Source organism: Heptranchias perlo, chromosome 11 (assembly GCF_035084215.1).
Source record: "Heptranchias perlo isolate sHepPer1 chromosome 11, sHepPer1.hap1, whole genome shotgun sequence".
Classification (NCBI taxonomy): domain Eukaryota; kingdom Metazoa; phylum Chordata; class Chondrichthyes; order Hexanchiformes; family Hexanchidae; genus Heptranchias; species Heptranchias perlo.
In genome coordinates, this window is record NC_090335.1 from 41,543,158 (window position 1) to 41,559,690 (window position 16,533).

The 16,533-nt window shown below is 43.9% G+C and overlaps 1 protein-coding gene and 1 long non-coding RNA gene across 4 annotated transcripts in view; one reads left to right on the plus strand and one right to left on the minus strand.

The window, feature by feature from the left end:
• Positions 1 to 15,663, minus strand: part of riox2 (ribosomal oxygenase 2) — a 39,187-nt gene extending 23,524 nt beyond the window's left edge. The window contains exons 1-6 of one of the 3 annotated variants that reach the window (XM_067992846.1): positions 15,579 to 15,663; positions 8,826 to 9,265; positions 8,600 to 8,719; positions 4,615 to 4,743; positions 1,557 to 1,660; positions 624 to 726 (exon numbers count right to left, since the gene is read on the minus strand). In XM_067992846.1, coding sequence (XP_067848947.1) covers positions 624 to 726; positions 1,557 to 1,660; positions 4,615 to 4,743; positions 8,600 to 8,719; positions 8,826 to 9,263 — 894 coding nt within the window. In that variant the 5' untranslated portion in view covers positions 9,264 to 9,265; positions 15,579 to 15,663. Of the gene's footprint in view, positions 1 to 623; positions 727 to 1,556; positions 1,661 to 4,614; positions 4,744 to 8,599; positions 8,720 to 8,825; positions 9,266 to 15,386 lie in introns of all 3 variants that reach the window. The other 2 variants (XM_067992847.1, XM_067992845.1) reach the window with 2 other exon arrangements.
• LOC137327237 (uncharacterized) lies at positions 15,166 to 16,484 on the plus strand. Its single transcript, XR_010964404.1, has 2 exons — positions 15,166 to 15,644; positions 15,888 to 16,484. It is a non-coding gene; the product is annotated as an uncharacterized lncRNA (long non-coding RNA).
• Positions 16,485 to 16,533: the final 49 nt, after the last annotated feature.

Genomic DNA, 16,533 nt, shown 5'->3' on the forward strand with positions numbered 1-16,533 from the left:
GACCTTGAGTGGTCTAATCAGCAGTCCTTAAAGGGAACGCTGGAGACGGCTCAAAAACAAAATGCCTAAAAATGTTTTACTTTTTAATTTTGTATGCCCAGGAGATGGAGTGCTCCACCTGGGCCCACAAAAACACGGCGGCCTACAGCTGGCATGATTGAGGTTCCCCCTTTCTCTCCAGGATTACCTCCCTCCCACCAGACCTGGCTTGCCAGTTGGCTCTGCGCGAGAGCCAGCTAATTCCCCGAATTTCTCGACTGATGAGCTGCAGGGGAGTGCCTGTTTGGGGCCCGCAGCATTTCAAATGAAGCTGAATTTGACTCTGGCCTCATGTCAGCGCAGCGAGGTTGCTCCATCAACTTGGCACCGGCTTTGGGTGCTAGTTGAATTTCTCTCCCATTGTCTTCTCTGGACTCAGACTATGCTTCCCACGTCAGAAAAGTGGAATGCCACTTCTTTAGTAAGCCACCCATAAGCAAAGGTAGATATTTAGTAAAAAAAGAATTTAAATATGCGCCACAGAAAACAGGTCACTATTTTAATACCCGTGTTCTCAAGTTGCAGGAGAATATCAAAGAGAGAAAAAAATAATAGAACATGAAAAAGAAAAAAAAAATCCTTACCATAAGATATTGCCTAGGTAGGCCTCTGGACAGTTCAATATCTTCTTTCATTGTGTCATATACAAGCCAAGGAATCACATCAAGTAGATAATCTCCCCAGGTGCTTCAATTAAAAAACATTTTTTTTTAAAACAGTAAATGCAGTACTAGAAAAGTGTTACTGCCTGTTGCACTAATAAGATCCAATATTGACAATACCATCTGTAGGTATTGGAGGAAAACATTTCCAAACATCCTTGGACACTTGTGAAAACAGTTCAAATTATTTCCCTTGTATTTTGTTTGCACTGGATGGAGTATAAGTTATCACATGTTTGGTTCCTTAAACTATTCTTCATCTTTTTCAATTTTCTGTCATTTTTGCACTTTTCACTTCTCAGTTTTTTCAGTAAAAAAAGTCTATTTTCACCCACTTTCCTGTACAAGTGCAATTATTTTATAGTGTCCTGCTTACCTTTTAAAAAAAAATCTGTAGTAGTTGTTTATTTCCTCCCTTTTTGCTTTAGACCATTACTTTGGAACGAATACAAGGTGAATAAATGCAAGGCATTTTTACAGGAAACGGGTGTACAACAAATGGTTGGACTTTTAATTGCAAGACTCAGTGAAGCCCACTGCGCCTAGAAGTTTGAGTTGATGCCTAAAAAATATTATCGATGCAGAATGGCTAGGTGGACAGTGATAATACAAACACATCATTTTACCCCACTTCCCACATCATCTTACCCCATTTCCCACATATCAACCTCATTAATAAATAGAGTAAGAATATGTGTGGACTTCAGTTTGCATTTTGGTTAGTCATTGAACAGCTAAAGTTTAAACTGATCAGAGAATAAAGGATGTTCAGAGCAAGAACTGACTGCTACCAAAAGTTATTCATTTCATGTGCAGAATCCCTACAAAGCAGAAGCCAGAATAAAATGTTCTTACTTGTTCTGGTAAGTGCTTATGGTAATGTGGGTAGAATGTGAGCCTCCAGCTGGGGTATCTGCTTGGTGGATTGTTCCTCTGGGAAAGTATAGCAGATCACCTGGCTAGAAAGAAAGCAAGCAAAAGGACATTTCCAGCATGCTGTGCACGTCAATGGATAGAGAAGGGTAACGTTTCCGTATTTTGCCCATGCAGTATTGCTTATACTACTTATTTCTTGCTAAAGCAGTGATATTTATTTTCTATTTTCTTTTCATGTCCACTGTTTATTGTGTTCTATGACAGTTAAAATCAAAATTGCTTGATTGTTCCATCACAAGTACAGGAATATGGAAAAATGTTGCCAGGTATGATAGCCCCATGCAATACAACTTGATAAGCTGCTGACCATCAAGGCTAGTTCTTCAATGTTGTATTATTTAACAATTTTTCTGATTTCCTATTTTGAAGTTCACTGAAACGGTTAATAACAACAACTTTCATTTATATAGCGCCTTTAACGTAGTAAAAACGTCCCAAGGTGCTTCACAGGAGCATTCTCAAACAAAATTTGACACCGAGCCACATAAGGAGATATTAGGATAGGTGACAGGTAGGTTTAAAGGAGCATCTTAAAGAGGAGAGCGAGGTAGAGAGGTTTAGGGAGGGAATTCCAGAGCTTAGGGCCTAGGCAACTGAAGGCATGGCTGCCAATGGTGAAGGGATTAAAATCGGGGATGGGCAAGAGACAAGAATTGGAAGGGCACAGAGATCTCAGAGGGTTGTGGGGCTGGAGGAAGTTACAGAGATAGGGAGGGGTGAGACCATGGAGGGATTTGAAAACAAGGATGCGAATTTTAAAATGGAGGTGTTCCGGGACTGGGAGCCAATGTAGGTCAGCAAGCACAGGGGTGATGGGTGAACAGGACTTGGTGCAAGTTAGGATATGGGCAGCAGAGTTTTGGATGAGTTCAAGTTTATGGACAGTGGAAGATGGGAGGCTGGCCAGGAGAGCATTGGAATAGTCAAGTCTAGAGTAACAAAGGCATAGATGAGGGTTGAAGCAGGGGCGGAGATGGGAGATGTTACAGAGGTGATGGAGTGGCTATGTAGTCGGAAGCTCATCTCAGGGTCAAATAGGATGCCAAGATTGCGAACGGTCTGGTTCAGCCTCTGATAGTGGCCAGGGAGAGGGGTGGAGTCGGCGGCTAGGGAGCGGAGTTTGTGGCGGGGACTGAAGGCAATGGCTTCAGTCTTTACAATATTTAGTTGGAGGAAATTTCTGCTCATCCAGTACTGAATGTCGGACAAGCAGTGCGACAAATCAGAGATAGTGGAGAGGTCGAGGGAGGTGGTGGTGAGATAGAGCTGGGTGTTGTCAGCATACATGTGGAACCTGATATAGTATTTTCAGATGATATCGCCATGGGGCAGCATGTAGATGAGAAATAGGAGGGGCCAAGGATAGATCCTTGGGGGACTCCAGAGGTAATGGATGCTGGAAGAGAAGCCATTTCAGGTGATTCTCTGGCTACGACTGGATAGATAAGAATGGAACTCGGCTAGGGCGACACCATCTTACGTCTAACTGGAGGACAACTGTGAACACTGCTCCATAAGTTAAGGAGACATGCATTCCAAAGCAGTTCGATTAATTTTAATGAGAGCTGATGCTTCAAGGCGATCTGCTAACTGATCTGAAAGGTCTCCAAGCCAGACAAATTATTAGCAGTTGCATACATTGTGGTAGAGAAATTACTTCCCCATGATTTACATTCTCCTATTAAGTGTTATTTTCTCTAGAAGCTGAGGTTGCAAGAACAATAAAATTATAATTATTAAGTAGCAACAGTTTAGGCAGGAAGTAGGCAGTTAATTATTTTAGCTCAATAATTCTTATGTGGTTTTACAAGAGCTAAGCATGTAAATGGTACCAGACTAACAACCAAGAGTTCATGAGTTCACATCTCGCCATGGCAAGTTGTGAAACTGAACTCAAAATATCTAGTCATTTACGGACTAGCACCAGAAAATGACCATGAAAGCTGCCGGATTGTTGTTAAAACCCAACTGGTTCACTAAAGTCCTCAGGGAAGGGAGCCTGCCACCCCTACCCAGTCTGGCCTATATGTGACTCCAGTCCCTGATTGGCTTTCAATGCCCTCAGAATAACGAGAGGTGGGCAGTACACACTCACATCCTCAGAACAAATTTTTAATAATCAATATTTCTGGAAAGAGTCCACTGAAAATGTTAATTAGGCAGGCACATAACATACAGTTGGGTTTGTTTGAAATATTCTGTTTTAGTGTCAGAGTTTAATGATGATGTGGAGATGCCGGTGATGGACTGGGGTTGACAAATGTAAAGAATCTTACAACACCAGGTTATAGTCCAACAATTTTATTTGAAAATCACAAGCTTTCGGAGATTATCTCCTTCGTCAGGTGAGTCACCTGACGAAGGAGATAATCTCCGAAAGCTTGTGATTTTCAAATAAAATTGTTGGACTACAACCTGGTGTTGTAAGAGTTTAATGATGCATTCAAGCTCTAGGAGTTTAGCATTGAAACCGCTTTGCATTGATGCTAAACTTTGAGTCTAAATCGGATATGAAAGCCTGAGCTGACCCTCAAGCAAGGCTGCCATCTTAAGGGAGTCTAACTCGGTTCCTTTCTGGTATCTGGTCAGGCCCTGACACCAGATTCAGCCTGCATTTACATTATACCCACAGCATCTAAGCAAAGTAAAATTGCTTTGTACTGACACCGCAGCTGTAGTTTATACCCTTCCTGAATGTTTAGTGTCACAATGCAGTACTGAGTAAGCCTATGTATGAGTGCTACAGTTTTCCTTTAATGAAGCTACAAAAATAAGGCTCATTATTTACAGGTATCCTTATTAGCCCCCTGCTATACCAGAAAATAAACAACACATTCAGAGAATGTTACAGAATACAAGTTGGAAAAAAAGGTGTTCCATAGTCATTTGTCACAGTTGTGTAAAAGCATAATAAAAATAAAATTTTAAAAAATCAGCAAATCCAATTGAGTACACACCGATACTATTATTTATTTACCTTTAATGTAAATTCATGGGTTGGACTTCCAATCCGGTCTTCAGGCTCTGTGCTGTATTCACGAGCTAAAGGTTTAGTGGGTTTGTAGAGTCGCCAGTGCTTCTCTCCCTCCAGCTGCAGAATAAACACCTATCAATGCAAAGAAAGAATATCACAAGAAATTAAACCAGCAGAATTTCTGTAATTGTTCTTACTACTGTACTCAAACCCTTGAAAAGGAGTAGAAATATCTCCCTCTCTTTCTTTCATTATTCTTTTCCAGGCCCATAACTGAATTTTTTTAATATACTACACATGCATAAATGTTTTATTATAAAATGTGGGACAGGGGAAAAAAAGAGAAAAAGAGAAAGAGAAACATACACAATGAAAAGGACATATGTACATCTTGCTCACCCTACAGTATGAATACGTGAAGAAATGAACATAGGTTGGCACTGATATTAGCTGCAGGTAGCAGTGGTTATTTTACTGGACTAGTAATCCAGAGGCCTGGACTAATAATCCAGAGTCATGAGTTCAAATCCTGCCACAGCAGCTGGGGAATTTAAATTCAATTAATTAAATAAAATCTGCAATATAAAAAAATTAGTATCAGTAATGGTGGCCATGAAACTACTGGATTGTCGTAAAAACCCATCTGGTTCACTAATGTCCTTTAGGCAAGGAAACCTGCCGTCCTTACCCAGTCTGGCCTATATGTGACTCCAGACCCACAGCAATGTGGATGATTCTTAATTGCCCTCTGAAATGGCCTAGCTAGCCACTCAGTTGCACAATCTCGCTACAGAAAGTCACAATAAGAATAAAACCAGACGGACCACCCAGCATCGGACACAACAAAGGCAAACCAAGCCCAGTCGACCCTTCAAAGTCCTCCTCACTAATATCTGGGGACTTGTGCCAAAATCGGGAGAGCTGTCCCACAGACTAGTCAAGCAACAGCTTAACATAGCCATACTCTCAGAATCATAACTTTCAGCCAACGTCCCAAACTCTTCCATCACCATCCCTGGGTATGTCCTGTCCCACCAGCAGGACAGACCCACCAGAGGTGGTGGTACAGTGGTATATAGTCAGGAGGGAGTGATCCTAGGAGTCCTCAACATGGGGTCCGGACCCCATGAAATTTCATGGCATCAGGTCAAACATGGGCAAGGAAACCTCTTGCTGATTACAACCTACTGCCCTCCCTCAGCTGATGAATCAGTCCTCCTCCATGTTGAACACCACTTGGAGGAAGCACTGAGGATAGCAAGGGCACAGAATGTACTATGGGTGGGGGACTTTAATGTCCATCACCAAGAGTGGCTCGGTAGCACCACTACTGACCGAGCTGGCCGAGTCCTGAAGGACATAGCCGCCAGACTGGGCCTGCAGCAGGTGATGAACGAACCAACACGAGGGAAAAACTTACTTGACCTCGTCCTCACCAATCTACCTGTGCATCTGTCCACGACAGTATTGGTAGGAGTGAACACCACACAGTACTTGTGGAGACGAAGTCCCATCTTCACACTGAGGACACCATCCAACGTGTTATGTGGCACTACCACCGTGCCAAATGGGATAGATTCAGAACAGATCTAGCAGCTCAAAACTGGGCATTCATGAGGTGCTGTGGGCCATCAGGAACAGCAGAATTGTATTCCACCATAATCTATAACCTCATGGCCCGGCATATTCCTCGCTCTACCATTACCAACAAGTCAGGGGATCAACCCTGGTTCAATGAGGAGTATAGAAGAGCATGCCAGGAGCAGCACCAAGTGTACGTAAAAATGAGGTGCCAACCTGGTGAAGCTACAACACAGGACTACATGCATGCTAAACAGCGGAAGCAACATGCTATAGACAGAGCTAAGCGATTCCACAACCAAAGGATCAGATCAAAGCTCTGCAGGCCAGCCACATCCAGTCATGAATGGTGGTGGACAATTAAACAACTAACGGGAGGAGGAGGTTCCGTGAACATCCCCACCATCAATGATGGCAGAGCCCAGCACTCGAGTGCAAAAGGCAAGGCTGAAGCATTTGCAACCAACTTCAGCCAGAAGTGCCGAGTGGATGATCCATCTCGGCCTCCTCCCGATATACCCACCATCACAGAAGCCAGTCTTCAGCAAATTCGATTCAGTCCACGAGATATCAAGAAACGGCTGAGTGCACTGGATACAGCAAAGACTATGGGGCCCGACAACATCCTGGCTGTAGTGCTGAAGACATGTGCTCCAGAACTAGCCGCGCCTCTAGCCAAACTGTTCCGGTACAGCTACAACAATGGCATCTACCAGACAATGTGGAAAATTGCCCAGGTATGTCTTGTCCACAAAGAGCAGGCCAAATCCAATCCGGCCAATTACTGCCCCATCAGTCTACTCTCAATCATCAGCAAAGTGATGGAAGGTGTCATCGACAGTGCTATCAAACGGCACTTACTCATCAACAACCTGCTCACCGAAGCTCAGTTTGGGTTCCATCAGGCCCACTTGGCTCCAGACCTCATTACAGCCTTGGTCCAAACATGGACAAAAGAACTGAATTCCAGAAGTGAGGTGAGAGTGACTGCCCTTGACATCAAGGCAGCATTTGACCGAGTGTGGCACCAAGGAGCCCTAGTAAAATTGAAGTCAAAAGGAATCGGGGGAAAACTCTCCAGTGGCTGGAGTCATACCTAGCACCATGGAAGCTGATAGTGGTTGTTGATGTCCAATCATCTCAGCCCCAGGACATTGCTGCAGGAGTTCCTCAGGGCAGTGTCCTAGGCCCAACCATCTTCAGCTGCTTCATCAATGACCTTCCCTCCATCATAAGGTCAGAAATGGGGATGTTTGCTGATGATTGCACGGTGTTGAGTTCCATTCGCAACCCCTCAGATAATGAAGCAGTCCGTGCCCGCATGCAGCAAGACCTGGACAACATCCAGGCTTGGGGTGATAAGTGGCAAATAACATTCGTGCCAGACAATGTCCATCTCCAACAAGAGAGAGTCTAACCACCTCCCCTTGATGTTCAACGGCATTACCATCGCCAAATCCCTCACCATCAACATCCTGGGGGTCACCATTGACCGGAAACATAACTGGACCAGCCACATAAATACGCTGACTGCAAGAGCAGGTCAGAGGATAGGTATTCTGCGGCAAGTGACTCACCTCCTGACTCCCCAAAGCCTTTTCACCATCTACAAGGCACAGGATGAGTGCAGCTGCAACAACACTCAAGAAGCTCGACACCATCCAGGACAAAGCAGCCCCCTTGATTGGCACCCCATCCACCACCCTAAACATTCACTCCCTTCACCACCGGTGCACTGTGGCTGCAGTGTGTACCATCTACAGGATGCAATGCAGCAACTCGCTAAGGCTTCTTCGACAGCACCACTCAGACCCGCAACCTCTACCACCTAGAAGGACAAGAGCAGCAGGCACATGGGAACAACACCACCTGCACATTCCCCTCCAAGTCACACACCATCCCGACTTGGAAATATATCATCGTTCCTTCATTGTCGCTGGGTTAAAATCCTGGAACTCCCTTCCTAACAGCACTGTGGGAGAACCTTCACCACACGGACTGCAGCGGTTCAGGAAGGCAGCTCACCACCACCTTCTCAAGGGCAATTAGGGAAGGGCAATAAATGGTCTTGCCAGCAACGCCCACATCCCATGAACGAGAAAGAAAAGTAACATTCACTAAAATGATGATCTACTGACAAAATACAAGAAAATCAAAATAAAAGCAATGACCATATACTCTGTTAATGCATCGTTGTCTGCATGGTACAGGTTTTTTAAAAACTCATTTACCAGGTAAGTTAGAAAATTATAGAACACAAGTATCCTAATTATTGCCATATACATCAATATAAACCTGCTTAATTAGAGCAGATATTTTTTCAAACAAAATATTCCATGGCTTTTTGTCTATTGTGAAGAAAATAAAATCCTGAAATGAGAGCAGCAAAGGAAGTTTTTAACCATACCTCAACATCATCATAATGGGGTGGTAGACCCTGAGAACCCTGAGGTGTGATGTAAACATTAGATCCAACTAATGAGCCAAAGAAACATTCCAACTTTTCTTGGATCTTCCACAATTCATCCTTTAAAAAAAATAAAAATAAGGTGTGTTCTGCATTGACAAAGAAACCAAAAAGATATTTATACCACAAATCGCACCTGAAAACAAATATCATTCAGAAACAGTACCTTAAACCTCTGTGGCTGGTGAAATTGTATTGTAGCTTTCTTCTGTTCAAAGTCTTTCTTTAATTGAGTGTAGTTAACCTTCCCATCTTTATTTAAAACCTTCTTCTTCCCGCTTATACATCGACAAAAATTAACGTCTCTACCGTAGAACACATCATCCCTGCAGATTTCCTTTAAATCATCAAACTTAAATAATGATTGGTAGTAAACAGCTACTGAAGGGTCATTCTTCTGAATTAGCAGGGGCTTCTGCTCCCAATATTCACTGAAGAATTCTTTACTTCCAATGGGAGAGATCAGACTCTCAAACAGGCTGGCTGGGCTTTTGAAGTTGAGAACTGTGCTGGTAACATCTGGATCTAATTTGACTTTTTTGCAGACGTTAGGATCCTCTCTCTCAGACTCAGATTCTTGTTTTCTGCCAACCTTCTTCAGCATTTCTTTGTGGGAAAGAAAAAAAATGTCTTACTATCATTTAAGTTAAAAGTAATCATGTTGTGAAAGTCTTAATGATTACTTTTGTGTTCTTAGCTCTAATTGGGTGCCAATCAATTTCATCAAAAGTAACAAAAACAGAAAATGCTGGAAACACACCACAGATTAACCAGCATCTGTGAAGAGAACAGACAAGTTTACGTTTTAGGTGCAGAATCTCCTTCAGAACTGAAAAATAAGAGGCAGAGATGCATATTAATACAATTAGAAAAGGGGGAAAGATACTTTAAAAAAGCACAAACCCAGAGAACAGTCATATGTGGAATGATGTAAGAGATCATTTCAGTCAACTAATGGACAGAAACATCATGACTTTAAAGAAACAAAGGGTACGTAAATAGTTAAGGAAGTGGGAGATGCAAGAAAATTAGAGAGATGAAAAACTTGGGAGTCAAGTATGAATTTAAAGCAGGTTTGAAAATAGGATACAGCTGAAGTCAATGTTCAGACTAGACAGTTGCAGGGCACCTAGGGGAAAGATGAAATACAGTTCATGAAGCTGGTGTTGAGCTCTGTTGCAACTGTGTACAAGGCTAATGACAGGGAGGCCAGAGTTGGAATTGGAAGGGAAGTACAAGTGGCAAGGCACAAGTAGCTGGAAGTCGCACTTTCAGACAGAACAGAGGTTCTGCAAAGCATCACCTAATCTGCATTTTCCCCTTTTTACTTAACTAATTAGGTTCACATTAACTAACTTTAATTAGGTTCACATTTTCAGGGTTCTTAACCTCCCGGAACTGAAGTTTTCCACCATTGTTACCAAAGACACAAACTGCCATATTGATCAAAGAGAGAGAATGCAACTTAATAAAAGCAGGTTTCTTATTTCAAAGGGATAATACCTCAACATTTTCCAGTGTAAATCTACATTTAAATTGTGGACATTAAGTAAGCATTGACAGCAGAATAAGAAAGAGGAGCCAGAATTTTACACTATCCATCAGGGAAAGATGGTGTTTCAGTGTGTTCTCTCAGTTCTAGGACTTTGATTCAAATCTAGCCCACATTGATGGAATCAAAGTCTCCTCTGTCTGTGAGGGTCCTACATTAAATAAGTTTGGACAGTCTCAATCTGGTTACTACAGCATGGGCCCACTGCACAAAATTGATTATTTTAATGCCAATTAGGGCAATCTCACTCGTCAAGGCCACAGGATGGCTGCTGTGGGAAATGGAAAAATGTCACATTGGTGCTTTTATGAAACTGGGGCTTTTATGTTGGGGGAGAATAAACAAAGCTTTACTTTGCACCTAACTATGTTATAATTGACACAGGAGTACTAGATGCTCACATTTGGTGCCGTAAATGTAGTGTTCCATTCTACAGCAGTAACATTCCTCACCTTCACAAAAGCCATTAAAAATAAAGTGCCCCAGTTAAACTAACTACATACAAGTTTACATTTAGTTCCAATCAGTTTGACTGTAATTTTTTCAGGCTTTTACCAGGGATACTTATTATATGGCCTGCAGGGGCACTGCAGGCTCTGTTAAGGGCCCCAGCACAGTCCTGCATTTCTTGCCTGTTGCCCCACCCATGCAGGTGCAGACTGGTCCAAGAAAAGCAGTGTGTGTATTTACTGCTGTGTTTCTGCACAATGCCAGCATCAAATGTTTTTTTTTGGATGAGTCACTAACATACACTACATAGGTTGTGTTGTGCATGTCAACTATTTCGAATGCAGCAAGTCAAAAGCAAAACTTGCAAAAAGACAGTGCAAATTTGAAATCAATACAATGTCCAATTCAAAAGTTTAAAACTGCTGAATTATTCCATCTTGGACCAGGTAACACACAACTGTCTCCATCAAGAAATAATGTAAGGATAGGAAATTTATTTTTGAGCTGAGTAGTTTTTGGGGTGGATCTTTGGAACATAAACAAATTGCAAATTCATCTGCTCAGCAGTGTTAAAGTAAGTCATTATTTTTAAGTTGCAGTTGTTGAGGGAAAATTAAACATTGCTTTCTAGGCTGCATTAAAAGTATAAATAAGGAAAATTCCTGAAGTTGGGGTTAGCTGGAAGTGGTGTAAAAAATATGAATATTGCACATTAGCATCATTCTGAAGTCTGACTCCCTGTCCGCTACTGGATGTAGCAAAAGCTCTCAGCATCAGTCCTAATGCAGCTGTCGCTCACACATTATGGTGTGTTTCCAAGAATAACCCAAGCAAGTCACTGGTTGGAATAGTGGCCTCAAGCCAACTCATACAATTGCTATCCCAGATTCAGTTAATTCAGCACTGGAGGACATTAAATTACCAGTTATCAAACAAGCACTGATTTATTTTCCCTTGGAAACTTGTATCACTCATTTATATTAGCATAACAAAAATCTTCTGCTTCATAGCCTAAACTAACTCCAAGGTCAAGAAATAAGGGTTTTTAAAGTCTAAGCTAGGTGTGGCCAAAGCTGAAGAGTCATAAAAATAACGTGCATTCTGACAAAGAACCATGCATTTAAACAATATATAATAGATATTGATAGAAAAAATTACTTCTGCAGACAATCCTGAGTACTCTGGAAGATATCCAGGAGAGCTGTTATCAATAGTATATGTCTGATCCATTCATAGTCCCGAAGCAGGGAGACCTTGGTCACTTGGACTAGTTGGGGAAAGTACATTATTGTCTATTAAGTGCATACATCAGGCACACTCTTAACCCATGCTACCATTAATGTACTCACTAGCCACATACAAAGAATAAAATTATAAAGGGAGTTAAAAAATAACCTGCAGCACCAAAAACAGCACAGTGGCTTGTACCAGAGCACCAAATTTTATCTTCAACAGGAGAAGTAGGGTGGGAGAGGGAGAGGTTGGGGAGAAAGTAGAGATCTGGGAAGAGAGAGATCTGGGAGGAAGAGATCAGGAGAGAGCGTGCGTGCTTGATAAGGAGGAAGAGAGACACAGATAGGAAGGGAGAGAGCGAAAGTGATCGGAAGCACAAGAGTGATTGGAAGAAAGAGAGAGATCAGGAGAGAGATGTGCGTTTGTTGGTAAAATGGCAAGAGGAAAAGCAGAGTACGAGTATTTTTTTGATCATTGTGCTTTTCATCCTTGATTACTTAAACAAACTCTGTTCTCTCTCTCTCTGGCCACTGTCTGAGGCTGAACCAGACTGGTCGCAACATTGGTGTCCTATTTGACCTTGAGATGAGCTTCCGATCACATATCTGCTCCATCACCAAGACCACCTACTTCCACCTCTGTAACACTGCCCGTCTCCGCCCCTGCCTCAGCTCACCTGCTGCTGGAACCCTCATCTATGCCTTTGTTACCTATAGACTTAACTATTCCAATGCTCTCCTGGCTGGCCTCCCATCTTCCACCCTCCATAAACTTCAGCTTATCCAAAATTCTGCTGCCCATATCCTAACTTGCACCAAGTCCAGTTCACCCATCACCCCTGTGCTCGCTGACCTACATTGGCTCCTGATCCGGGAACCCCCCGATTTAAAAATTCTCAACATTTTTTTCAAATCCCTCCATGACCTTGCCCCTCCCTATCTCTGTAACCTCCTCCAGCCCTACAATCTTCCAAGGTCTCTGTGCTCCTTCCATCTGGCCACTTGCGCATTCCCGATTTTAATCACACCACCATTGGTGCCGGTGCCTTCAGCTGCATAGGCCCTAAACTCTGGAATTCCCTCCCTAAACCTCTCCGCCTCTCTCTTCTAAGACGCTCCTAACCAAGTTTTTGATCAACTGTCCTAATATCTCCTTAAGTGACTCGGTGTCAAATTTTGTTTGATAATCGCTCCTGTGAAGTGCCTTGGGACGTTTTACTACGTTAAAGGTGCTATATAAATGTAAGTTTACATTGTTGTTAAAACATCTACCACCATTCAGTGAATATATGTGATGTATAGAAACAGCCGCGCCTCTAGCCAAACTGTTCCAGTACAACTACAACACTAGCATCTACCTGACAATGTGAAAAATTGCCCAGGTATGCCCTGTCCACAAAAAGCAGGACAAATCCAATCCGGCCAATTACCGCTCCATCAGTCTACTCTCAATTTTCAGCAAAGTGGTGGAAAGTGTCATCGACAGTGCTATCAAGCTCTTTTGTCCATGTTTGGACCAAGTCTGTAATGAGGTTTGGAGCTGAGTGGTGCTGGCAGAACCCAAACTGAGCATTGGTGAGCAGGTTATTGGTGAGGTGAGAGTGACTGCCCTTGAAATCAAGGCAGCATTTGACCGAGTGTGGCACCAAGGAGCCCTGGTAAAATTGAAGTCAATAGGAATCAGGGGGGGAAACTCTCCAGTGGCTGGAGTCATACCTAGCACAAAGGAAGATGGTAGTGGTTGTTGGAGGCCAATCATCTCAGCCGCAGGATACTGCCGCAGGAGTTCCTCGGGGCAGTGTCCTAGGCCCAACCATCTTTAGCTGCTTCATCAATGACCTTCCCTCCATCATAAGGTCAGAAATGGGGATGTTCGCTGATGATTGCGCATTGTTCAGTTCCATTCGCAACCCGACAGATAACGAAACAGTCCATGCCCGCATGCAACAACATCCAGGCTTGGGCTAATAAGTGGCAAGTAACATTCGTGCCAGACAAGTGCCAGGCAATGACCATCTCCAACAAGAGAGAGTCTAACCACCTCCCCTTGACATTCAACGGCATTACCATCGCCGAATCCCCCACCATCAACATCCTGGGGGTCACCATTGACCAGAAACTTAACTGGACCAGCCATATAAATACTGTGGCTACAAGAGCAGGTCAGAGGCTGGGTATTCTGCGGCGAGTGACTCACCTCCTGACTCCCCAAAGCCTTTCCACCATCTACAAGGCACAAGTCAGGAGTGTGATGAAATACTCTCCACTTGCCTGGATGAGTGCAGCTGCAACAACACTCAAGAAGCTCAACACCATCCAGGACAAAGCAGCCCCCCATCCACTAGCCTAAACATTCACTCCCTTCACCACCGGCACACGGTGGCTGCAGTGTGTACCATCCACAGGATGCACTGCAGCAGCTCGCCAAGGTTTCTTCGACAGCACCTCCCAAATCCATGACCTCTACCACCTAGAAGGAAAGGGCAGCAGGCACATGGGAACAACACCACCTGCACATTCCCGACTTGGAAGTATATCGCCAGTCCTTCATCGTCACTGGGTCAAAATCTTGGAACTCCCTACCTAACAGCACCGTGGGAGAACCTTCACCACACGGACTGTAGCGGTTCAAGAAGACTTTCTCAAGGGCAATTAGGAATGGGCAATAAATGCTGGCCTTGCCAGCGACACTGACAATTTTTAAAAAGTACATTTACCTGTATCTAGTGTATGTAAGGCGTTTTCTACTAAAATTAGTGTAAGTAGCTAAAACTGTGTTGCTGTAGCCACACCTGTGGCTCGTTAGCTATTTCTATTGGACAGCACTGGACAAGGGATCCCCTCTGCACTGTCTTCAATGCTTGGATCCCTTGTGTCTCAATGAAGAGAAACGGACACTACTCAAGGTCTAGGCTCAAGGCTGACCAGAGCACTGTACAGTTCCATCGGGACTTCGTGTAACTTATTCTACTGTCTTGGCTCTATAGTTCAACATTCCCAATTTGCTTATATTGGTGGTCGCACAGCGCTGACTGTACATGTTTCGTGTCGAGTCTGCTCACTCCTAGGTCTCCTGATATCAGCAAGCAGGGAGCTGAGGAGAGGAAGTTTGGTGGTACTAAACTTGAAGGGAAGGAGTCAAGTGAGCAGATGAACTAGACTTCATGAAATAGGTGAGTTTGGTGAAGGCAGAACTATGGAATAAAGGCGGGATCGAATGAGAGATAGTTTGAAAGAGCGGAGTAAGTGATTAGAGCCAGAGGGCGGTAGAGGTAGGTCTCCAGAGATGTACAGGAGCCAATGGCGGTGCAAGTCAGTGCGAGGACTCCAGTTCAACAGTAAACGCTCCGCAGCCGACCACATTACTCTATCCGGCTCCAACCACAGCCCGGGGTTAAAGTTCCTAAGGTGACCGGATCCCCCGAGACTCTTCCCTGAACACCTGCTGACCGAGATGCCGCTATATGCTCTGAGTGCTGTGGCCGCCGGTTACCTGGAGACGCTCCCGCTCGGGCCGCCGGTTACCTGGAGACGCTCCCGCTCGGGCCGCCGGTTACCTGGAGACGCTCCCGCTCGGGCCGCCGGTTACCTGGAGACGCTCCCGCTCGGGCCGCCGGTTACCTGGAGACGCTCCCGCTCGGGCCGCCGGTTACCTGGAGACGCTCCCGCTCGGGCCGCCGGTTACCTGGAGACGCTCCCGCTCGGGCCGCCGCGTGCCAAACGGATTCCAACCTTCCAAACGGACTTACGGGTCAGTGTCACCCTCTACCGCTTCCGACAGAAACCAGAGCCCTGGAGATAAGTTCCGTCCGTGCTACAATCGGCCTATAATTAGATCCGGTTCGCAGTGTTTCTTCAGTATTTGGCGCGATAAAACAGCGGTCGCCACTAAGTTTAAAAAGTAATCGTAGCTGTGCCATTTCAAGGATTAAAATGTTGACGGGTGACGTGACCTCGTTTTGGTGTTTAAATGTATTTTTTTTATTAATTAAAGGAATTGATTCAACTCCACCTGCTCCAGGATCCAGAGCAGCCGATTGAGTTGCTGAGCTTCTGATGTCTGGAGTGTCCTCAACAAACCTTCCACCTCACCTCATTGCAGCGCCATAAGAAACAAATCCTTGCTTAAAAACTGTTAATCTCTAACATCTTCCAGTTCTGATGAAAGATCATCAACCTGAAACATTAACTCTGTTTCTCCACTGATGGTGCCTGACCTGCTGAGTATTTTCCAGCATTTTCTGCTTTTAATACCCGCGCAGATTTCAATGGGCCACAAATGACTCACCCGAGGACACCGTCCTCTCCGACCGCCCGCGAGTCAACGGAGTAAGTTCTGGAATGCCCAGTAAAACCCCAAAATCGCGAACTTGTTCACCGGCGGTTTGACAGGTACGAATTGAAGGGGCACCACTGCTACAATCAAACACAATCAGGAAACATTCATAAACTTGCCCATCTGGAACCAAGATATTTACGCCACCAAAGGATACGCTGGAAAATACCAGCCCTACACTACCTTTTGAAAGTTTGGTGACTGTTAATGTCTACAAAATAATAAAATTAAATTTTAAAAATGTGGAATGTTAAATTACTTTTGAATTTTTTTATCATTAAAAAAGTTAAAAATTAAAAAAACA